This window comes from Triturus cristatus, chromosome 1_1 (genome assembly GCF_964204655.1).
Source record: "Triturus cristatus chromosome 1_1, aTriCri1.1, whole genome shotgun sequence".
NCBI classification, from domain to species: Eukaryota; Metazoa; Chordata; class Amphibia; order Caudata; family Salamandridae; genus Triturus; species Triturus cristatus.
Window position 1 is genome coordinate 26,859,787 of NC_140579.1, and position 25,402 is coordinate 26,885,188.

General features: G+C 45.4%; 1 protein-coding gene and 1 pseudogene across 3 annotated transcripts in view; both read right to left on the minus strand.

The window, feature by feature from the left end:
- Window positions 1–8,052, minus strand: part of LOC146869211 (flotillin-1-like) — a 97,740-nt pseudogene extending 89,688 nt beyond the window's left edge. The window contains exon 1 of the transcript XR_014970332.1: window positions 7,910–8,052. The product of XR_014970332.1 is annotated as a flotillin-1-like (transcript). The remainder of the gene's footprint in view (window positions 1–7,909) is intronic.
- Window positions 8,053–11,102: 3,050 nt separating this feature from the next.
- The window catches only part of LOC146869212 (flotillin-1-like), a 164,062-nt gene continuing 149,762 nt past the window's right edge, over window positions 11,103–25,402 (minus strand). For both annotated transcript variants that reach the window (XM_085643412.1, XM_085643441.1), the window contains exon 13: window positions 11,103–13,317. In XM_085643412.1, coding sequence (XP_085499538.1) covers window positions 13,285–13,317 — 33 coding nt within the window. In that variant the 3' untranslated portion in view covers window positions 11,103–13,284. The remainder of the gene's footprint in view (window positions 13,318–25,402) is intronic.

Below are 25,402 nucleotides of genomic sequence, written 5' to 3' on the forward strand. Positions count from 1 at the left end.
TCTGGTACATCGACGCCCTCCTGGAAGGGGATGGGTGCTGATGAGGGAGCCATTGTTGTCCTAGCTCGACGATCTCTAATGGTCTTCTTGGAGCGGAAAGAGGCACAAGCTGCACAGTCTCAGGCCACGTGCTCCGGTGACAGGCAGAGGTTGCACACCTCATGCAGATCGGTGTGGGGAAATTTTGACCCACAATGAGGACATTTCTTGAATGGCGTCCTTTCCATGAGCCAAATACCAAGGCCCAAGTAGGCCCGAAGGCCTTCGCCGACGACCGGAACCAAGGACTTCGATGTTGAAGAGATGCGCGACGACTAGGGATCGCGATCGAAAACAATACCGGAGAAGGGTGAAGGATTGCGCGTCGAGAGTGGAATTGGTGACGGTTCCGAACTGGAGCGCGAGAAACACATCCGAGCCCAATGGCAGAAAAAACAATCTGAAGATGGAGCCGATGCCCGTGCGTGCTGTTATCCAAAGGAGGAGTCACCTATCTCGTGACTTCCAAAGACTTTTTCAGGACAAAAACAAGTGCAAACATCCGGGCCCAACACCAGATGGCGATCTATGCATAGTGTGTGATCTGCAGCTCATATGCCTCGAACACCAGTTTACATGCTCCTGGTAACTGAGCGGAATTTCAATGTCCTCATATGGACAATATTCTTCAGATGTTTCATCTGGGATGTAAGAATGAAATATATTTGTGCGTGCGTCTGCAGGTGGGAATTTAACCCATGAATAGAATACCTCTGACCTGAATGACTTGTGTGCCTCAATCACGAACGTTACAGTCCTACCTAGTGCGGAGACTCCAAACTCTGCTAGTTTTAAAGTAAGTGCATTACTGACCTTTTCTGAAATGTTTATAGCACCTTCTTGCTCTCCTTCCCCCGCTGCATTTGCATGTAATGCTGCGTTTTCTTCAACAGACATTGTTGAAGTGTCAAGGAAATTGAGATAAGGTTTTATGCACAATGTAGGTAATTATTATCCTTCAAGCTTGAATATATCTACAGCCAACACATAGGATATACCTACTCAGCTGTGGCGGATTTTTCCCTTCCCACAACAGACGTCTCAGGGTAAATGTGAGTAAGGGTCTCTGGGAAAGCACAACTGAACTACTCAGATTTGACCGTTAAATAAGAACCAAACCAACATTGGCGGCGCCATGTCAAGTAGTTCCTACAAATCTATATAGGATCTGTGCGTTTAGACAACATAAACTAAGAGATTGGTGTCCAGACTGATTACAGGCACCCCCGAAGGATATGTCAGTCTGCAGACCGGATTGCTCACAGTGCCACAATGAGCCCCTCTTACCGAGGAGCAAATAGTTCCTGGCAACTATCGAACATGACAACCCAGACCCCTCAGGGATCGTGGAAACAGTACAGTACTTTTCTGTCAGTCTCTTATGCTCACTTTGTCTCAGAGAGGTACACAGATTAAACGGTGGGGACGTTTTCAATAAGTATTTATTGAACAAGTGTCATTCTGGTATAAAATACGTGTGCTGCAACAACCATTCGACATAAACAGATATATACGGTTACGAGCAACAATAGAGTAAAAAAAGGTAGAATTTTACCATAGTGCTAAGACAATGAATATATATGCAGGCATATATATACATAACAGTAATAATGTTTACTCCTACGATGCAAACCCTAACTAGATGTATCTAAGTGCACCTAGCATGTTTGAAGGTGTATAGCCAAGAATCCCCTTATGATAGAGCCAACCCCATTACCTGATGTGGGAGAGCGAAGGACCCCGTCTTGGTCTCGAGATGGACACACCACAAGGGATGTCAGACCACTGCGTGCTGGGATCTCAGCATCTCGCGTCAGCGTTTAAGTCTTTCTCCTCTGGTTTGCCCAGCGAAGATGTAGTGCTTAAATACCCAAAAGGTACCCTCAGGGGTTCTACCTAAAAGTGTACTGTGGGCATGTCGGGCAAGGATGACGATAGAGGTGACGCATATGCAGAGTTATTATGCAGAAGATGGTAATCCTGCTGTGATACGGAGAATCCTCGTGCATAATACACGAGGCAGGCTAGTTTTTCGGAGTAAACCACTTGACAGTCGTGTAGCACCTAACTAGGTAAAAGGTCAGCACCAATCCGTTCTGTAGATATGGTAGGACATATGTAGGTAAATGTTGCATAACTACCTAGGCATATATTGGGGTACATTGGGGTTAATAACAGGAGGTGAAGTTTTGGAATCATGCATTTTCTGCAGTGTTGAAGAGGTCCATGTCTGGAAACGAATAGTTTCTTACCTGTCGGTATACTTTTGCAGCTTGAAGAATTTTCTGGATTCACATGCTATGCATCATTCCGTCCGGAATTGTAGTCTGTTTTTGTGTGTTTTTTTTGTTGTTGGTGGGCGTCGACATACCACCATTTGGTGTCCTTCTGTGACATCGACTTTGGTGGCCATCTTCTGATTTTTTTTGTTTTATTGTTCTTTTTTAAAAATATATTTCCTTCTGTCTCATCTTTCTGGTGGAGGAGGGTGGGTTCGCTACTGCATAGATTTTGTAGCGGTTTGCTAGTCCAGTGGTGGCTGAGTGGAAGATGAGCGTTGGTTAGTGAATAGATGATGCAAGACCTTTTGTCCCACTTGTGCTTCCTTATTCATTTGGATGTCCACACAGTAATGCTTTGTAAATGTGTGTATGGAAGACCAGGTTGCTGCCATTCAAATGTCCTGCATTGGAGTATTTGCCCGAAATGCGATTGTAGCTGCCTTCTTTTTTGTTGAGTGAGCCCTTTGCGCTCCTTGTAATGCTTCACCTGCTTGTTTGTGACATAATTGAAAAGGCTTGTGCAATCCATCTGGCGATGTTATTTTTGATTACTGGTCTTCCTAAAAATCGTTTAGCAAAGGAGACAAAGAATCGTTCTGTCTTTCTGTACTCCAAGGTTCTTTCAACCTAGTACATGACTGCTCTTCTAGCATCCAGTTTATGCATAGTTCTTTCTGCTTTTGTCTTTGGCTTTTGAACGAAACTTGGAATTTGTACAGTTTGATTTATGTGGAATTGTGATACAACCTTTGGCATGAAATGTGGATCTGTTCTCATGATCACTGTCACTATGTATTTGGAAGTAGGGTTCCTGTAATGTTAGAGTCTGTTATTCACCAACTCTGCATAGAGATGTGATTGCCACTAAGAAAGCTGTCTTTAGAGTGAGCATTTGTGGCAGTGGCATTGCTTTATGTAGCGGTTCAAATGGTGTTAGAACAATGTTTAGATTTCATGTGGGTGCTGGCACCATTTTTGGTGGTGCTATTCTTTTTGCTCCTTCTGGGAATCTTTTGACCACATGAGAAGTGAAGAAACTGCTCCCTGTTTCTCTTCTTGTGTATGCTACAATTGCCACTAAGTGCACCTTTAGGGAAGTGCAGCTTAGGTTATTGTGCAGCAAATAAGTCAAGTACTTTAGAACTGTTCTTTCTTTAGTAATTTTGTCTGTGAGCGGTTTCTTAAGGCACCACTGCGTGGATCTTTTCCATTTTGATGAATAACATTTCTTGTTGTTGGTTATCTTCCTTCCCTGAGAAAAGCCATTGTACTCTTGGGTAGTTTGAGGATCGCAAATTCTAAGTCCTCAGGAGCCATGCTGCTAAGCTTAAGCTTTCTGGTTCTGGGTGTGGTACCCTTCCGTTTTGTAATGTTAATAGGTCTTGCCTTCTTGGTAGTTTGTGCATTGTTCCCTGAGATATTTCCATTATCTCTGAGAGCCAAGTTTGCTAGACTCACTGTGGTGCAATGAGAATCATTGTCATGTGACTGATTTTGCATTTGAGGATTACATTGTGGAGTAGTGGGATCGAGGGAAAAGCGCAAGCAAATATCCCTGACCAGTCGATCCATAGGGCATTCCCCAGGGACTGATTGCACGGTTGCCTGGATGCGAAGTTTGAGCATTTTGCATTGTGGGGTGTTGCAAATAAGTCTATTTGTGGAGTCCCTCATTTTTTGAAGATCTTTTTGAGTTCCTATTGATTCATTTCCCACTCGTGGGATGATGACGTTTGTCTGCTCAGTCCGTCCGCTTCGATATTGTCCTTCCCTGGTAAGTGTATTGCTACTATGTCTATGTTCTTTTGGATTGCCCATTTCCAAATTACTTGGGCTAGAGTAGAGAGGGCTAGAGACTGAGTTCCCCCCTGTTTGTTTATATAAAACATAGTCATTGTGTTGTCTGTTTGAATCAATTCGTTCTTGTTGTTGATTTGTTTTTGAAATGCATTCAAAGCTAATAACACTTTTTTCAACTCAAAAAGTTGATGTGTTTCACTGACTCCTGGTGCGTCCACAATCCTCGCACCTTGAGATTGTTCATGTGTGCTCCCCACCCGTTTTGGGAAGCATCCGTTGTTATGGTCACTGTTGGGGTTGGTTGTGTGAAAGCTGTGCCCCGTGATATGTTTGTCTTGTTCCACCATGCCATCCCCTGGTGAATTCTTTGTGTAACACCTAGATCCCCCCTGTTGACTGTCACCATTGTTGTTGGAGCCATTCTTGAAAAGGTCTCGTGTAGACGGATGTTGGAAATTAAATGAATGCATGATGCCATAATTCCCAGTATCCTTCCCACTGTCCTCACTGTCAGATGATGCCTCAGGTAGAGATGAGTCTCCTTCAGCAAGGCTAATGTTCTTTTGCTGCTTGGGAATGCCTTCCCAGACACTGTGTTTAAGTTTGCGCTCAGGAACACCTTTACTTGTTCTGGCAATGTTTTTTTACAATGAATTAAAAACCCCAGCTGAACTAGTGTTTGTATCACCTGTTGTATATGCTGTTTGCAGCGACGGTATGAGCTTGCTCTTACTAACCAGTTGTCTAGATATGGATAGACATGTATTCCCCGTCTTTTTAGGTGTGCAGCTACTGTTGCTAGGCATTTTGTGAACACTCCTGGTGCTGATTTGAGTCCGAATGCTAGCACCTTGAACTGATAGTGTGTTTTGTTGACAACGAACCTTAATAGGTGTTTCTGTCTTTCGTTCTTAGGGATATGCATGTAGGGGTCCTTTAAATCTATAGTTGCCATGTAATCTTCTTGCTGCAATTGTTGAATCACCTCCTGCAGCGTTGTCATCTTGAACCTTTGTGTCTTTATGTACTTGTTTAGGAACCTTATGTCTAATATTGGGCATAGTGTCCCATCTACCTTTTGAATTAGTAAGTATGTTGAGTGACTGCCTTTGTTCCTTGCCTTGTGAGACACCTGTTCTATTGCCTGTTGTGTTTGAAGTTCTTGCACTTCTTCCTGTAGTTGAGATAATTCCATTTGTGAATGTATCTTTGGTTATGGTCTTTTGCTGGGTGGTTGTTTGGTTAGCTCTATGCAGTAACCTTATTGTATTATGTTTAACACCCATTTGCCCGTCGTTATTATCTTCCATACTTGGAGGAAACATTTTAGTCTGCCTCTCACTGGTGTTGCGTGTTGATTGAACTGATCGCATACCGGCTGTTGAGCTTGTGCAGGCTGTAATGCTGTGGGTACACTTTGTGATGTTTTCTTTAAGTGTGCCCTTTTTGGAGCGCAGTCACTTGGTAGTAGTTTGTGGACCACCTCTTTGCTGTTGTTAGCCCCTTCCCCGTGGGCGGCCACAAAAGGACTGTCTTCCCTGCTGGTACTGCTAGTTTTGTTGTTGGCCCAGCCGTAGAGTTTGGCTTCTTCTTTGGTATGTTTGTTGCTATGCTTGGTGCGAGTTAGTTGGTTGGTGGCCACCTCTACCTTTTGGTCTCCTGGATGGAGTGCCCCTACACATGCCTCTGAATTGTAGAGCGCCCATCGACCTTGCTGTGTCGTTCTCTTTTTTCAATTGATTTAGCTTGTCTTCCATCACGCTCCCGAATAATTGTTCTCCAATGAATGGTGAATTTATTATGTTGCTTTGGACTTCAGACTTGAAACCTGAGATTCTTAGCCAAGCATGTCTTCTCTCTGTGATGCCGATCATCATTTGTCTACTGGATGTTTCTGCAGCATCCAGAGCAGATTTTAAATATGTATTTGCAATATTTTTCCCACTTTCCACTAAGTGGGTAGCTCTCTTTTGGAACTGCTCCGGTAGGTGTTTCAGCAGACCCCCTACCTCTTCCCAATGTTGGTATGCATGATGGTTCAGCAACGCATTCGAGTTAGCTATGCACCATTGGTTTGCAGCACTTCTCTCGACCTTTCTACCTTCTAGGTTTATTCTCTTGCTTTCTTTGTCTGGGGGTGGGCCAGCAGTGGTTGGCACATTTGCTCTTTTTCTGGCTGTGGAAGTGATAATAGAGTCAGCCGCTATTGACCCTTTGATGTAGTTAGGACCTTTTAAGGAATGTATGTATTTCTTCTCACCTCTCGGTGTGACCGCCTTGCATGTAGCAGGCTCCTTAAATGCTTCCTTTCCTTGATCTAGCACACTTGGTAGCATTGGAAGGAATTGGCTTCTTGATTGCATTGGCATCAAGGTTTCCAACAGAAAGCAGGACTCTTTCAAATGCACTCCATAAGTTTCTGCAGCATTTTTAATCACCTGATTGTACATTACTGTCAGACTGTTAGCAGATTGCCACTAACCTTCAAGCCGGATACAGCAGGAGCGATGAAAGATGATAGGGAACCCTGCCCCCACTGCGGAGCCGCCCGGGAGTATATAAATAGTACCCTCGCCGGACCACTCCCCATCAGGGGAAGGGAAAAAAGAAACAAGAAAGGTAAACCAGCAATTCACTGCAGTGGACAGGTAACAGACTTCAGTTAGGCTCTGGGACTTCCACTGTATACACCCCGTGGTCCCTGCAGTGAGAAATAAAGAGAACACACTCTATGCATTACCAGCAGTCAGGAAGAATGGAGTCTAAGGTTACTGACCACAACCCCCCCACTTACAAGTGCCGGATACAGGTTTCTCTTAGTCCAGGGCTAATCTAACCACCTCAAGAAGCGTGTCCCTCTTCACATCTCATGACATGCGAACTAGACTCCTTCTGAAATACATGTAAGGAAAGTACTTAGCTCTGATGGACTGTGGTTCCCTAGAGCAGGAACATCTAGGAGAGAGATCCGCTTACGTGTCGAAGTAGACAGAAATCCAAAAGAGAGAGAGACAGCCGTCTCACCCAATAGCGAGTCCCAATGGAGAAGTTCCTGTTACTGTGGCGAGTGAAAGCAAAGTAAATAACAAAAACGGGATCCGAGCCTTTCAAGCGGCTCGCCGGGGAACACCCTGTCGAACCAGGGTGCAACGATACAATGTTGCGCGTGTGCCTTTCAAGCGGCACGCCGGGGAACACCCTGTCGAACAAGGGTGCAACGATACAATGTTGCGCGTGTGCCTTTCAAGCGGCACGCCGGGGAACACCCTGTCGGAGCAGGATGAAATGATACAAAGTTGCGCGCCTCAGCGCGTGCGGAAATAACTCTGGTACGGGGCTCAGCTGGGCTGCTCCGGGAATAAGACGGGTTAGCAGGATGTCAGCGGGACACGAGGAGCGTGACTCTAGGACGGCAGGTCAAACACGGTAGCTCGAAGAAACTGGATTGACAAGCCCCGAGCTGTCCCAGGGCGGAGCTTAAGAAGGAAGTCCGAGGGACGGTAGGAGACGCCCCTCACTTGACTTCTGGGAATTGTAGTCCATCCCACCAATGTCCCGGCATTCTCGCTCCCGCTCACCTCCTGTGTGATTCCCGCCCCAAAGTGCGCCGGGACGTGACAATTACAATGTCATCAGGTGGTGAGGGTCTCGAGGGATATGTATCAATTGCCTCTCCTGGTGATTCTACGTCGATCTTGCCATTGGAGGTCCTGAGTCTCCAAGGCCGCCGACTCCACATATGTGTGCTCATCCGCGTCCCTTTCTTCATCGAAGAAGTAATCTCCTACTCTTGCTCGTCGAGCGGTTTGGGTGTCGTTGGAGGCTGTAGCTCCTCGACGACCTTGTCTGTGTCTGTAGAAGCCTTAGGCGGAATCTCGAATTGCTTCAAGCTGTCGGCGAATTCTTTTTTGCGCTGTAGTATACTCGCCATTACGGCTTCGAGGTCCTTTCTTTACTTTTCTACCTCGGCTGCTTGTGTTTAGATGCCGAGAGTTTCAGTCTTCCTTTTCGCGCTTGCCGACGTGGTCACAGAAGCCTGTTTCCACCTCTCCTTTGTTGACGTCAAAGCGTCTTTATTGTGTCCGTCTTTCGACGTCTTCGATTTTTCGAGGGTCTTTGCCATTCTGGAGTCCTTGTCTAAGTATCCGACGGGCTGCCTATCTTTGGATGCTTCTGCATCGTCGATTGCTTCGACGCCGATGCTCCTCTCGAGGTTTTTTAGTCCGTTTTTCGTGACTCTTCAACTTTTTTCGGGGCGGACGTATTTCTTACCTCCTTAGAAGTCTTCTTCTCGATCATTACGACCTGGACGTCGGGGTCCTCGTCAACTTCAGGCCCTTCTGTGACATTGTCCTCTTCTTTGCTGGAGAGGCCCAGGTCTCGAAGCGATGAGGGAGGGCCCTGAACCCTGCATGTTGTAGTTGGCCCTTCTCTGCCTTTCTCTCACTCTCAACATCTTCAGGGTGAAGGCCGAGCATGCGCTGGAGTCTTGACTTTGGTAATCGAGCGTAAGGCAAAGGTTGCAAACTGGATGCTGATCTTTCTGCGCGTACTTGTGGTGGCAATTCTTGCAGAACTTGAACGGCCTCTTGTCCATTACTTCCTGAAGGGAGCCCCCTGCATGTGCATTCTCCGGTTGTTTGTCGAAGTTTTGTTGTTTTCACCTTTCGGCGTACTCCGAATGCTTGAATCGACGACCGGAACGTCGACTGTAGGTACCCCTGCATGTGCATTCTCTGGTTGTTCGTCGAAGTTTTGTTGTTTTCACCTTTCTGCGTACTCCGAATGCTTGAATCAACGACCGGAACGTTGAATGTAGTTATCGCTGACCTATTGAACTAATTTTTTCAATTTTCGTGGATTCTTCTCTCCAAATCCTTGGAGCTCCTTCTGTGACAATCCAGACCCAACGGCGGAAAAAAAGAATCTGAAGATGGCGACCAAAGGTGGGAGCTTCCGGAGGAAGCACGTCAACAAAACAGAAGGACACCAAATGGTGGTTTGTCGACACCCACCCAAAAACAATTTTTTTTTTAAAACCAGAAGAATTACTTAAATTCCAGACCCAGCCACTAGATGGCAGAATAATGCACAGCATGTAAATCCAGAAAAGATTCATGCTGCAAACCCCCCAGCGTTTAAAGCACCAGAGGACTGCCGGGTTGAGTTCTAATTTGTGGACTTGTTGCTACATCCTAGATGGAGTGATGGGCCGAGGAGAGAGTTTCAAAGAGGAAATCCTTTTCAACAGGCTCTCTATGCATTTCCACGTTATGGCAAGCAGCAGCCCTACAGTGGTATTGTCAGGCAGGATAATGGTCGGGATCCATAGCCGCAGGTCAATCAACGTCAGACAAATCCCCTGGGTCTCCCTGTGGGGGCATGTCGTATCGATCCCCCCCCCTCCATGTTGACCTATGTTGGAAAGTGGTGACCCCTGTGGGGTGTACAAAAGTGGGTCAGGCAGAGAAAGAGGTGGGGACAGTGATGGTGATGTGTGAGGTAGGAGAGGGGGTGGCAGTCCAGGATCAGGAAGAGGACTGGCCTCTTTGTCATGCTTCTTCTGTTGCTTTGGTGGTGGAGGGGGCTCCAGAGCTTCCTCTAAGCTGACCTATCTCTTAGAAGGTCGAGTGCCTGGCACCGGAGGTTGCGTGAGGATTCGTCCCATCTGGGGATGGATAACTTATCTGTCTCTGGCAATCATCAAGTTCATCTTCCAGCTTCTGGAGGACTGGTTCGATGGCTGATTTTCCAGTCGGCACCAGTGCCAACCTGGGTTTCGACACCGACGGCTTTGGGTCCTCGCTGAGCCGTGACCGAGCGGCGCTGAGGAAGTTGGCTTAACATTTTCTTTGGCACTGAGCCGAAGCTGGGTGTAGTGTATGAAATCGACTGTCGGTGCCGACCATGGCCTGAAGGCAGTGGTTGTCCAGAAGCCTGCCTCTGTGGGTCCAGAGCTACTGAACGCCCCTTCTGGGGTGGAAGCTCGGAGCGGTGTCGAGTAGGGTTAGAAGGAGCTGTACGCCCGACCTGTTGAACGGGCGGGAAGACTTCGAAGTCTTAAATCTCAAGGTTGGAGGTAGAACTCTCTTTGGGATAGAAAGCCTCCTGTCAGGGGCCAAAGGCTCAGGATGATGTTCCCCCTGAGGTCCTTGGTGCTGAAGAGGTCTGGGGTATCTTTGCTGCAACATCTCGGCGGTCTCAAGGAGTCTTTTTCGACCCGAAAGACCTACATGCGTCATAAGAGGATGCGGGCAAAGATAACAGACCTGGTGGAGGTAGGCTCAGGGGTATTTCATAACACGGAAGGCAGTATCGAAAAGGCGTCTGTTCAGTCAAAGGCGAGGCATATTGAGAGTGGACCGAATGGAAGGGAAAGAGACTCGGATGGGCGAAGCTCGTCCGTGGGCTGGAGTCGACTGGAGAACAGTCCCGGATGAAACTGTAGGCATCCACCCGATACGACTAAGGGGAAACGCAATTGAATACAGTACAAATGGAGGGAGAGGAATTGTGAAGAACGGAAAGAACACCGCAATGGTGTCATCCCGGCGCACACGTCTGAACCTGGCAGTGGAAATAAAACAATAGAACAGATGGCTATGCGCATTACAAGCACGGGGTGGAGTCACAGTACCGCGTGATCAGAGAAGAATTCTTCGAAGAAAAACAACTTGCACACATCCTGGGCCAATGTTAGATAGCAGGAGTATGCACACTAGATGGCATGAGTATGCACAGCATGTGTATCTACAGCCACAAATGCCTCAAACATTTATTTACAAAATGCACCTGTGATTCATATTAGCCTTGCATCTCTTATAATAAAACTAACTGAAACTAAAATAAAACCACACATGCTACAAACACACACACACATATATATCTCCAACCACACTACAAGATTTTCTCTCCAATTCACTGGTGATGTCCTCAGAAATGAATGACAAGCGATAGAAAGTGCACAGATCTTCAAGAAAATTCAGATTCATATCATACATATTTATTTCACAAGACACATGTGATGACATCAAATGTATGGCGCAGACCAAGGAGGAGGGCTGCCCTGGAGAGGTGGAGAGTGGAGAAAGGAGGAAGGCTGTAAATCTATTTGGTGGAGAGCAATGAAGAACCTGGGATAAATGATGAAGGGACTGCCATCTTGTACAGCCAAGCAAGGACTGGTGCTCCTGAGGGACGTGGCAAAACTGAGGCCAGTGTTGGTGGAGAACAGCCACTAATTCATATTACATTCCGGTCCCTCCAATGCATCTTACACCGCCCCCCAGTCCGACTAGTCAATCTTACAAAACCCAACCCCACCAACCCTCCGTTGAACTACATTAATTAGATCTTATCCCACCTCCCTCAGGGCAAGCTTGCCTCCCTACTATAAAAGGCCTCACTTCTCCACACACCCAGTCTGTCCTACATACCCTTCGGGTGTGTAGCCCCACTCCTCCCACCACTCCCACTAGGGTTCAGAGTTCATGAATAGTCCCAGCACAGAGTTACAGCCCCTTACCCCGTTGCGATAGTACAGTCCTGCACCACAGTCCCACCTTTCCCACCGTTCTGTACACCTCTTCTCCGAAGTGTCAGCAAAAGGCTCAAACTCAGACGTGAATTCTAGAGGGCAGAGAAAGGGCAGATCCTCGGGCACGCAGTCAACATTTCGAGAATTCTGGTTTTTCATCTCTCTATATTAAACTCTGTAAATCTAGGACACTATGCATTATGTTGTACAACAATAATCTCAACACAAAGTATAGTCATATACAATAATATTAAAGGCATTGATACATGTAATGTTCCTTTAAAAAGAAGGCTCCTTCCAGCTTCATAACCAGGAAGGCAGCGGCGCCCTCTGGTGGATGCTCCGTATAAGGCAGGTAGAGATTCCAGCAGTGACAAGCACACCCCGGGCCACAAGGTGTCAGGCAGGAGGAGGATGTGGAGAAGTCCCTCCACCCAGGCCTTGAGCTAGATGGAAAAGGGTGGGTAGAAATGGGGTGGCTTGTGATTTACCCCTGGCTGAAAGGCTTATTAGGGGGGCATGGATATGAGTAGTCAGCGCCCAAAATCAGCCAATTAAATGAGAAGGCAAAGTAGGAATGCAGGCTGCAGCTTTTACAATCCATGAAGCCCAAAACCTTGGTTGGGGAGAGGGGCCTGGAGGGGTGTGTATGATATGGGGGCAAGGACATAACAGTAAGCAAGTCAGAAATATCCCAGCCTTCTTTTGATCTGTCAGCTAAATTGTATGGCACAAAAGGCGGAAGTAGTGAAAAAAAACCATCAGAAATAATAAAAGCACAGATTCACATTGTAATTATTGTTCACAGAGGGGGCTGATAGGCGATGCTTGGGATTGTGGGAAGGGTCGCCATGGGCCAGTTATAACGGTAACTAGACTTGCTGGGAGGGTCATTGTGGTCTTGAAGGGTGACAGCCCCATCCAGCACCATCAGATCCTTTCAGTGCTCCCCCAAGGCGGCATGGGTCCCAGTAATGAAGCATGCCCAGTTTTCTCCGTCTTGGTCCCTGCCACAGGCTTCTGGGTAGGCAAGCCTTAAAATGGCAAGAAGCAACAAGTTTTAGGGCAGACATTGTGTGGGATTCGTCATTCCTTCTTGTTCCTACACCCCGTGCACTCCCGAGTCCATTAGCAGTCACAGCAGATGGAGGCATTTAATACCCTAATGGTTAGCACACCATGTACAGTTTGAAAAAAAGGCAATCCTGCCACCCACCCCAGTTCTGGGACAGAGTGAAGGGGAAGTCTTTAGGAACAGACAGATTGGGGTCTTCAGAAAACAGAGGCCACAAGGGTTTGCAGCAGTTTTCTCCAGGTTTAGCTGAGGTAGGGTAGACCAGAAAGGGTTAAACCACCTTTGCAAGTGGGTGAAGAGGGGGAACTCAGGAGATGCAGTAAAACCGTGCACCTCGCATGAGTGGTAGCGTCCATCTGCGACCAGTCTGATGAGGACAGACTCCAGAGGCCTGAGGGGTGCACAGTAAGGAACTAGTACTTTGGGGTGCACATACATGTGGTGGGAGTGGACATGAGGAAGGAGACAAGGTAAGTGAAGTAAGTGTGAAGGGGGTTGAGGGGTTTTACATGCATAAAGGCACCACGGAGACGCCGCTGACCCCTCCTTCGTTAGGCCATCCTTCCAGGCTTCATCTGAGAGCACTGCAGAGAGAGAGAGATGGGAGAATACAAGAACATTAGATCACAAAATGATATTCTGCAGACAACGTCCCTGGCCCTATGAGGAGGAGCATGGAAAGGAAACAGGGACATCTAAACAAGGCAACACATCCCATGATGTAGAGCAGAAAGCCAACCAAAAGCCCTGCTGAAAGAGGAGTTTGTGCAAGTATTTACAAAAGACAAAACACAGAAGGAATGTTAACACAATGACAAAGAAAACAAAAAGGATGGCTTGGATGTAACGTGCAACTTACACTGTAAGCATCCGTTTGTTGTGTGTAGTGCTGTAGATTCACATGTTCTGCGTACTCCTGCCATCTAATGTTGGGCTCGGACGTTTTCAAGTTGTGTTTTTAAAAAAAATCTTTTGAGTCACCAGGTACATAGTGAATCCTCTCTTAGTTGGCAATGTGCATAGGCACCGAAATCCATATTAGATTGTTGTCGCACAGCGGGTGTGAGTAGTATGGAGTGATGAGTAAACACAGTATGGTGCACATGAGAATTGTAAAATGAAGCTAGCTCATAAAGGAAGAGATCTGTGATCAAAGCGGCACTCTTCTGGGAAGCAGGATGAGCACATGTGAATCTACAGCACAACAGGCTATGAACATATGCTTACAGGGAAAGTGACATTTTCCGTTTTAAGCATGCGATGCTGTAGGTACACATGCTCTGCATTGGCTGTAAAGCAGTATCCCCTCCAAGCGGCCGACCATAGCTTGTTGCCTTGCTAAGATATCCACACCATAATACTAAGCGGAGGTGTGTGGGGTCGATCAAGTGGTAGCTTTACATATGTCAGCTAAGGGAATATTTCCCAAGAAAGCCATGGTTGCTACCTTCTTTCGTGTAGAGTACACCCTTGGTGTAGCAGGGAGGACTCTTAACTTTGTGATAACATGTCTGGATGCATCTGACTATCCGTCTGATGATGCCGGCTTTGGATATAGAGAGGCCCTTGAGAGGTTTAGCAAAGTCCATAAACAATTAGACTGTTTGCTGAAGAGCCGGTAATACATGACAGCGGGTTTTATATCTAAGCTTTGTAGGGCTTTCCCTGCTGCAGAGTCTGTTTGAAGGAAGAAGACTGGGAGCTCTATGGTATGGTCGACATGAAAAGGGGAAAACATCTCTGGATGGAACTTTGGGTGAGTTATGAGTACTGCCTATTTTTATTAACCGAAATGAAGGGTTCTTAGAGCGCGAGGGCCTGTAACTCACTAATACATCTAGGAGACTTACATCCACCAGAAAGGCTTCTTTCCAGGAAAGGGACTGGAGAGGGCAAGAGTCAAAGGGAGATACCATGATTTTGGTGAGGACTATGATAAGATTTTATGCTGGAGCAGGGGAAACCCTGGGTAGGATGACCCTTTTACGGCCTTCAATGAACACTTTAACAACAGATATGTGCAACAGGGAGGAATGTTCACTATTTTGCATGTAAGCAGCTGTAACTACTAAATGTAGCCATAGTAAAGTGTAGGGGTGGGTCCAAAGCAAGCTCTTACTCGAAGGTCAACTTTCTCTTTGGAGGCAAAGCCTCTGTGTGCTTGAGATGCAGTGTTGTGGAGACCGGTCCCGTCTGGGGGAGCAGCTGAAAAATGGGCTGCTCCGAGTTGTTAGAGACAACTGTTGAAGGGGGCCTTGATGCCAATGGTGCCTTTGACGCTGATGGAGTCTTTGGACCTGAAGGAGTTTGATGACAATGGCGTTTTTAGCGTCAAAGACGCTTTTGAAGCTGGGTCTAGACTAGATGCCAGCATCGAAAGGGTCTTCATCCTTAAAGATCTGTGAAGTATTTTCGTGCTCGATGGCCACGAGAGTTCGGTGTAGATGGATGGGAGGGTAGTACGGTCAGAAACCGTTGGTCGGTGCTGCTCAGAGCTCGAGGAAGGTGGAGGTCTAAAGGCTGCCTTTTGGTTGATGGGCTTGATGCCAGACTCCTTTGGGGCAGTGCTCTTCCACAACTTGAAGGCCTTTTTGGAGGCCTGGTGCATGTTTCGGTGCTGACCTTGCTCACGGTCCTAGCTGAGGTCTTTGTTCAGGGACAGGAGGCTGTGGAGGCCAGAGGAGCCTCCTGGTCACTTTCCTCTGGGTTGTAGTTGGAAGAGGTCACTTTAGGGCTAAGCGACGGATGATGAGGCAGGATGAACAAACAGCTGTCTTCTTCAATCTTCTCTGCGTTAAGCGAGGGGTGTAATCTGAAGATGTTGTTGAAGGTTGGTCGCTGCTTCCTCTGATGTGCACACCTTCTCTCTCCATCTCATAGGTAACGAAGAGTTTTTTCGAGCGGAAGGTAAGCCAAACTGCTCAAGTGGTGTTGTTGTTTCGGGAGAGAGGCAGAGATTAAACAGCTTGTGCCTGGTCACATGGCAAAGGGGACAGTTATGGATGGGGTCCATTCCATTGCCCTGTGTGTATTCTCTGCGAAGAAGTTGCAGAGGAAGTCTATGATGACGAGAGGCTCAAGGCCTCGACAGAAGTTGATTTTAGTCTATGTCTGGGCAAAAAGTCACTGAGGAACACAGGCGATGAAGGCTATTTTTCCTCTGGGTGTCGGAGTCGAATTATCCAGATGGGCCTGAACGAGAGCATGAGGAGCGCATGTTAAACTAAGAACCCAATAATCTTAAATTGAGGAAAAAAGAATCCGAAGATGGTTACCACGCACAAGAACTTCTGAGGCGCTGTCTGACATCACACAAGGGATGGACCTAGCACCAAATGGTTGTCGACGACACCCCAAAGAGAAAAAAAACCCCACAATGACAATTCCAGACCCGACCACTAGATGGCGTAATAATGCACAGCATGTGAATCCAGAAAAGGATTCATGCTGCAAAACCAATCTAACATGTAGATCAGTGCCCATGTGCATTGCCAACTAAGGGAGGATATATATATATATATATATATATATATATATATATATATGAGAAGTGTACTTGATCTCCCAAAGCTTGCACTTCCTTTGCAGCGATAAGAGAGACCCGGACTCCAAAATACGTGGCAAAATAGGTTGTTTTTATTCTTTCAAGCCGTTATATGACGCGTTTCGAGCACCTCCGTGCCCTTGATCACATATGGAAGAACTTTAGTCCCCTTTCACTTTTGTATTTTCAAATGCCTCCTCCCCAATCATGTGATGCATCATGTGATGCCATTCAAAAACCATAGACATAAAAAACATTCGTAACTCTGTGTACTATTGGTATTACTGTTTCCACAACAATCAGAGTATATCATGTAAATAAAATTCATCATGTAAACATGTACAATGCTATAAATATATAAATAAATAAATAGATATATAAATATAAATATTTTTCTAAACATATGACAAAGACTTATATACAAAATAGACCCACAATTCTAGTGAGACATATTATATCTGCATAAATGCATTGCTTTGTATAATAGAATCAGATGTGCTAAAATCCAATAAAATTATTATATACAAAAAAAAGAGACATGGCCTATTGGGAAAGTATTCAACTTCGGGATATATATTACTCATTTCGCATATGTCCTGTTTTATAGCTGCGTTAATGCTGTTGGACATAGTCAAAAATTATCCTGAGTTGGGCCAAATGCTACAAGATGAAACTTTTTTATGTTATGACATGAGATTATATATATATATATATATATATATTACCTACTGGCGGTCGCCAGTAGGTAGTTATAGTTAGGACCACGTTTCCATAGGAAATCTGCAACATTCTATTTTGAATAACTTTGGCGCCGGTCGACGAATCCTCGCGAATTTTTCAAAATAGGTGGGGCGCTACGCTCCGCTCCTACCCTGAAAGTCTCGGGGGGATTCGTCAAGCGGGGGCTGAGATAAAAGGGGGGTCCCAAAACGCGTTTTTCCCATGCATTTTTCCATAGGACCTTTAGACAGGGCTACAGCCCGAACGGCTGAACAGAATTACTAGAAATTTGGCAGAGAGGTAGTCCTCAGGTCAAGGAAGTGCCTTTTGTAGGTTTGGTGTAAATCTGTTCAGTAGATTCTGAGAAAATAGCCTTTAAATCAATATATATATATCTGAGCCAGCTTATGGTGCGCTTACGGTACGCTTACCGTACGCGTACGGTGGCGTGCGCGAGCGCGATTCTGATTGGCTCTTAGATCTTAGTAAACATTCGAATCGGCCGAAACCAGGAAGCGGCGGCCGCCATTTTCTCTCTCGCACTGAGAGTGATTTCTAAAATATAAAGCCCAAAAACATGAAAAGGGGCTGTTTAGACAGCTCCCACACACATAGCCATGTTGAGGGAGTCCCCAAAGATCCCCCAAGGCCAAAAACTGAATTTTTATTTTTTCGGTAATTTTGCCGATTACGCTTGCCGTACGCGTACGGTAAAAAATTAAAAAAAAAAAAAAATTATCCACACTCTCTCCACCCCGTGTGCCATTGGTGCCCGCAGGGCACCAATTGTGCCTGGCTTATTAGAGATGAGATAAACTAAAATATTTTAAAAAAAAATAATACCAAAAAAAATTATCCACACTCTCTCCACCCCGTGTGCAAATGGTGCCCGAAGGGCACCATTTGTGCATGGCTTATAAAATATACGAAAAATTAAAATATTACCTTTCAAAACGAAGTGCATCATATGTCCTCCATGTGCGCACGGTGCGCGAAGCGCATCGTGCGTACATGGCCCATCTAGCGTAACGTGGGCACGCGTAGCGCACCGCGTGCCCACCGTGCGTGCACGGCACTAACTGCGTAAAGTGGGCGCGCGGTGCGCGAAGCGCACCGCGTGCTCACTGTGCGCGCACGGAACGAACTGCGTTAAGTGGGCGCGCACGCCACGAATGGCGTAAAGTAACTTAACGCCATTTAAAAAACCGTACAAATTCACTGAAAAAACCATAGGTTTCACACACGTTATAGTTAGGAATTAGCATTTAAAAAACCTTGCAAATTCACTGAAAAAACCATAGGTTTCACACATGTTATAGTTAGCGGAAATTTTACTGATAAAAAACCAATGAAATTCCCCCGTTATAGTTAGTGCAGGCAACTATAACTCACGCGACCGCAATCTTCTGCTGATGACATATGTGTCTTTATGAAAAAAAAATATTTGTAATATATGTATAGCTAAAAATGTATGGAAGAAGACATGGGCAAATAAGTGTCTAAATACAGTATTAGCATCAGCAGAGGATTGCGGTCGCGTGAGTTATAGTTGCCTGCACTAACTATAATGGGGGAATTTCATTGGTTTTTTATCAGTAAAATTTCCGCTAACTATAACATGTGTGAAACCTATGGTTTTTTCAGTGAATATATATATATATATATAATCTACTGGCGGTCGCCAGTAGATAGTTATAGTTAGGATCGTGTTTCCATAGGAAATCTCAAAATTCTATTTTGAATAACTTTGGCGCCGGTTGACGAATCCTCGCGAAATTTTCAAAACTAATGGGGCGCTCCGTTCAGCTCCTACCCTAAAAGTCTAGGGGTGATTCGTCAAGCGGGGGCCGAGAAAAAAGGGGTGTCCCAAAACGTGCTTTCCCCACGCATTTTTCCATAGGACCTTTAGTCGAAGGTACAGCCCGAACGGCTGAACAGAATTACTTGAAATTTGGCAGAGAGGTAGTCCTCAGGTCAGGGAAGAGCCTTTTGCAGGTCTGGTGTAAATCTGTTCAGTATTTCCAGAGAAAATAGCATTTAAAACCATATAAATATCTATGCGCGCGCACCGTGCCCGAGCACAATTCTGATTAGTTGTTAGATGTCAGTAAACATTCGAATCGGTCGAAATCAGGAAGTGTCGGCCGCCATTTTGTCTCTCGCAGTCTGAGGCAGTGAAAAACAAAGGTGGAGAACGTGAAAAGGGGGCAGGGAAGAGAGTTCCTGACCCCCTAGCCTTTGTCAGGGGGTCACAGAAGGACCCCCAAGGGTGAAAATTATTATTATTTTTTTTTTTTTATTCGCAGGGTGCGCGCACCGCACGGTGCGCGCACGGTGAAAAACCTGAAAAAAAAATATTAATAAATGCATAACTTGGCATTTAAAAAAAACGTACAAATTCACTTAAAAAACCATAGGTTTCACACACGTTATAGTTAGGAATTAGCATTTAAAAAACCTTGCAAATTCACTTAAAAAACCATAGGTTTCACACAGGTTATAGTTAGGTGGACATTTCCCTCGTAAAAAACCAATGAACTAACTATAACGGGGGAATTTCATTGTTTTTTTACGAGGGAAATGTCCACCTAACTATAACCTGTAGGTTTCAGGTGCGTTATAGTTAGTTGGACATTTCTCTCGTACAAAACTATTGAAATTCCCCCGTTATAGTTAGTTCAGCTAACTATAACTCGCGTGCCCGCAATGTACTGCTGATGACGCCACATATTACATCACTCATGACATGGTCAGTGACATCATTCCTGACATCACTCATGACATCTCAAATGACATCATCCACTGAATGTGTTTTTTTCTGAAAATTAAATATGTTTTATATATGTATATCTCAAGGTCGATGGAAGAATAAATGAGTATATAAGTGTCTAAATGGATGATTTTTTTTGTAAAATTGATTGTATAACTGACTGATTAAGTGTATCTTAGTGAATACATGGGTTAGTAAGTAATCCTTAAATATGTTAATATCTGTATCAGTCTCATGGGTTGGTGAGTAGCTACATGAGTGTCTATCTAGGTTATTAGTTGGTTTTTTGAGTATCAATATGAGGGTCTGAGTGTCTGTATGGTTCGGTGGGCATTACTTAGCGCATAGATGCATGAATGAGTGACTCACTGTTTGTATGTGTTGAAGACAGCATGTGTGCAGCACTGTATGGGTGGATGTGTGTGTGTATGGGTGTGTTAGTGAGTGAATGACTGTCTCAATAATGTCTTTATGAGTAACTACGTATGTTTTAAACTAGTATCTGTGACTATTGGTGTATATAAGTGAGTATATGTGAGAGTGAGAGATTGGAAGAGTTCCTGTATAAATTAGTCTGTGTTTCTATAAGTGATTGCTTAAGAGAGTTAGTATGTGTAAGTTTCTGTAGCAGTAAGTGTGGCGGTGTGTGTATAACTGTATATATGCAATTTAATGGATGTTTGATGCTTTGTTTGCATGTGTGACTATGTGTCTAAGTAACTCTATGGATGAGTGTCACTGTGTAACAGGATGTATAGGGGTATAAGTACATATGATGAGTGAGTACATGTATAAGTGACTGTATAGGACTGTTGGTGAATGAGTGGATATGTGTGTAGATCTTGGAATTACTGAATTGGTGTGTTGTAAGTGGTATTGCTATGTCCATTCATTTGAAAATGTTAGTTTCTATTTTTGAGTGTGTGTATCAAAGGTTGCCATTATGGTGAGAGGAGGTCTGCCACTCTATCACAAGGATGATGTCATTTGAGATGTCATCAGTGATGTCATGAGTGATGTCACTGACCATGTCATGAGGGATGTAATATGTGACGTCATCATGCATTGCGGGCACGCGAGTCATAGTTAGCTGAACTAACTAGAACGGGGGAATTTCAATGGTTTTGTACGAGAGAAATGTCCAACTAACTATAATGCACCTGAAACCTATGGGTTATTCAGTGAATTTCTAAGGTTTTTTAAATGCTAATTCCTAACAATAACGTGCCTGAAACCTATGTTTTTTTTCAGTGAATTTCAAAGGTTTTGTAAATGATAATTTTTAAATGTATTAATTGTTACATTGATTTTTTTGATACTGATTTCCTCCATTTTTTAAAAACTATTTTTCGATATTTTATTTTTTAAATTACATTATAATTACATTATACATTACATTACAAAATATACTTTCTCAGAATGAATTACTTTAGTTTAAATACTTTGCAAATAGGTAATAGACTTAAGTACAGTAGTTACAGTTGTTGCAATGGGCAACACCATTTCAAACACAATACACCATTGAGCTCAATGTGAATTTCTAGTGATTTGGCCCCCCCGGGGGCTAATAAGTAATATAGCGCGGGAGTCCGCGCTTCGGTTTTTTTTTTTTCCATCGGCAAGATCCGCGCACCCTGCACACATTTTACCGAGGCACAAGATGGCTGCCAACACTTCCTGATTTGGAGTGTTGACAGCCAATTAGAGAGCATCTCGTGCACGGCAGGGTGCACGCTGGGTGCTCTTACAGTACGCGGATCCTCCGAGGCCATAGATATATATGTACTTTTAAATGTCATTTTCTCAGGAACTACTGAACGGATTTACACCATTTAAGCAAAAGGCACAAGTCTTAACTGAGGACTACCTCTATGCCAAATTTGGCATAATTCCGTTCAGAAGTTCGGGCTGTAGCTGTGGCTAAAGGTCCTATGGGAAACTGCATGGGGGAAAACACGTTTTGGGACCCCCCTTTTTTCTCGTCCCAAAAGTTTTGAAAATTTTGTGAAGATTCGTCAATCGGCGCCAAAGTTATTGGGAATAGAATGTTGCGGATTTCCTATGGAAAATAGGTCCTAACTATAACTACCTACTGGCAACCGCCAGTAGGTAAAATATTTATTTATTTATATATATATATATATTATCTACTAGCGGTCGCCAGTAGATAGTTATAGTTAGGAAATTTGGCAAAGAGGTAGTCCTCAGGTCAGGGATGTGCTTTTTGCAGGTCTGGTGTAAATCTGTTCAGTATTTCCTGAGAAAATAGCATTTAAAAGCATATACATATCTATAGCCGCGCACCGTGCGCGCACCCTAACGTGTGCGAGCGTAATTCTGATTGGTTGTTACATGTCAGTCAACGTTCGAATCGGTCGAAATCAGGAAGTGTCGGCCGCCATTTTGTTTGTTTTCAGTGCGAGAGTGGAAAAGGAAGGTGGCGAACGTGAAAAGGGGGCAGGGTTGACAGTTCCTGACCCCCTAGCCTTGGTCAGGGGGTCACAGGAGGACCCCGAAGGGCCCAAAAAAAGTTTTTTATTTTTTTTAAAAATCGCAGAGTGCGCGCACCGTGCACACATGGCAAGAAATGCGAAACGTGGGCGCACGGTGCGCCCACCGAGCGCGCGCGGTTCGCTAAGCGCACGGTGCGCGCACGTTGCGCGCACGGTGAAAAACCTTAAAAACAATAAATTAATTAATAAATACATAACTTAGCATTTAAAAAACCGTAAAAATTCACTGAAAAAACCATAGGTTTCACACACGTTATAGTTAGGAATTAGCATTTAAAAAACCTTGCAAATTCACTTAAAAAACAATACGTTTCACACATGTTCTAGTTAGCTGGACATTTCAGTCATACAAAACCAATGAAATTCCCCCGTTATAGTTAGTAAAGGGAACTATAACTCACGCGACCGCAATCCAGTGCTGATGACGTCAGATATTACATCACTGATGACATATGTGTCTTTCTGTAAAATAAATATTTATTAAATATGTATAGCTAAAGGTTAAAGGAAGGAAAAATGGGTAAATAAGTGTCTAAATACAGTGATGTAATATCTGACGTCATCAGCACTGGATTGCGGTCGCGTGAGTTATAGTTCCATTTACTAACTATAACGGGGGAATTTCATTGGTTTTGTACGAGTGAAATGTCCAGCTAACTAGAACATGTGTGAAACCTATGGTTTTTTAAGTGAATATATATATATATATATAATGTAAAATAAACAGAATCCCACAAATCTCTTTATGAGGCTAGAGGTAAAGTTACAATTCAAACAAGCATTTATAGATACAATAAATAGCACTGGAATCACAGGGCCCCGGGGGGGGGGGACTAAACCATATATTAAAAAAGTGGTATAAGAACCACGACAATTCTACAGACAATGCCTAGGGCATTTAGGATCACTGGCCCCTTAAGAATCCACCCCAGGTTATGAGGAAGGGGACCCACGGGAGGCGCGTGCAGTGGAAATAGCTGCTATCGGGATCTCTATTAAAGCCTATGGAGAATGTCGCGGTTTGATTTAAACAGATTAAAGACACTTCTAGCAGGAGTTCAAAGTTAAAAACGTAGAGTTAAGCTTTTGAGGAGCCCCCTACTACGGGAGTACCGAGGTACCACTGTTACCTGCCCCAGGGAAGCCGGGTGCATAGGTCGTTTTCGATGTCGGGTCGCGGGCTGATTTTCAATGGGAAAATGTACAAAACTGCTGCTAGCCAAAAGCGTCGATGATGCCGTGAAGATTGAAGTTGTAGATCTTGTAGAGAAGAACCTGAAAGCAGAGGGGACAGAGTCTGGGTCACGGCACAGTGACGAGGGAGCTCAAGGAAAAGAGCCCTTCAATGTCGGGAACTTCAAGTGGAAAAGGTGTAGCTTAGATCTGCAGCCACGGGCTCCGGGAGGCTTCAAGGAAGGCCAGCTTCTGGAGGGCGACTGCCCCACGCCGGATGAGGGTCGCTGCAGTGTTAGTGTCCGGATTGGATCCACTAAGCCTTGGCAACCGCAACCCACGCAAGATGAACAAATCAGCTACTGGTGCAGACCTACGCGGTCTGTGAGAGGTCTCCTTCGAGGAGACTGTAGAGCAGGCCTGGAGCAACCAGGGGAACTCTTAAAAGTAAGGATTGTCCTCCGCCAGGGCCCACAAGTCGAGAGACAAGGGACCGCGGAAGGCAGCAATTTGGAGTGCGTAAAAGGGTGCCCACGGGCCACCAGAGTGAGCTAGGGTGCTGATCTTTGGCACAGTTGCTGCTGAGAGGTTGGCTCAATATTGGGCCAAAGCACAACTTCCCCACTGGTCAGGGTCGTGTGCTATGCAAGAGGTGGCCGGTGTCCTGGGGTATCGGGGATCTCAGCACCCACGCGGTCCACGGTGCTCAGACTTGCTGGGCACGCTCACTGGCCTCTGGGATGCTAGGAAACCCACCTCAAGGTTGAGAGGAGTCGTCGATGTCCGAAGGAGCAGCGAAGTTCCAACCGGGTCACTTGCAGTGTTTCAGGTGCCTGCCAAGCAGGGGGGTAACTCCTTTACCCCAAGGGAGATTTCTTCAGTTAGCTGGGCAGCAGCTCGTCGAGGTCAAGTCTGTGAAGTCCAAAATTAATCTGATTCTCTGGGGACGTTATTCACCTTTATCCACAAGATTAGGGGAGTGTCCAGATCAGTGTCCACCAATGGGAGTTGAGGCGGGAAAGAATGGCTACACCCTCTCCCCTTTGTGTGTTTCCCGCCTGGGCGAGGGGCAGGATGCCCCTGAACCGGTTCCAGGCGGTGTATGCCGAATGTAGGCGCTGTAGCAGCCTACGTGCAACTCTGAAAGGCATCCTATGGTGCACGCACCCAGTTCCAATCCACATAGCCTGTCTGGGAAGGTGCTGGCGCCTCCCTGCAACAGGATCCCTATTGTCCAGCTGCCGAGGCTGGGGTTTTGCCCAACAACAGGCAGCCAGAGTCGTGTGGGTAGCGAGTAGCATCCATTTTGTGATACGTGTGCACTTTTAAATTGGTGTCTAAATTCTGCCGCTTTTCCCATATCGCCCCTCTAGCAGGGGGGAATCATGCCCTCATGCCCATAGCTGGACTGGGGGTATGATTCCTACATGTTTGACACCAAACACGATATGGTTCTGTGTAGCCATTCTCAAGTTATCACGCTATCGCGATATACTTATAATGCGGTTAAGAGTATATGGTATGGCTACACTAAAAACAACCCAGAAATGATTTTTACGAGGGTTGCAGAGGGGCCCTACTCAGGTAGGGGTCCCCCCTCACACATATCCCAGCACCCTGCCTTGTAGGATTAGCAAGGCCTGCTTGAGGGTGACCAATGAGAATATATGTGTTGTACATAGGTGGGATACAGGGTACCTGTATCCCTGTAAGGGGGTGCAAGCACCACCTTACCCAGACTACAGTAGTGGTCTGGTGGTGTCATTTGGTATGGCTGTACACAATAAGTGCTGCAGCCCTGGTAGGCCTCTGAGGGACCCATGCCCTGGGTACCTAGGGTACCATCTACAAGGGTCTGGTAGGGTGTCCTCAGCATCTAATTGGAATGTACCTAGGGTACTCACATCAGTTTTAGGGAGGAAGCAGATAGGCTGGGGTCCTGGATAGCA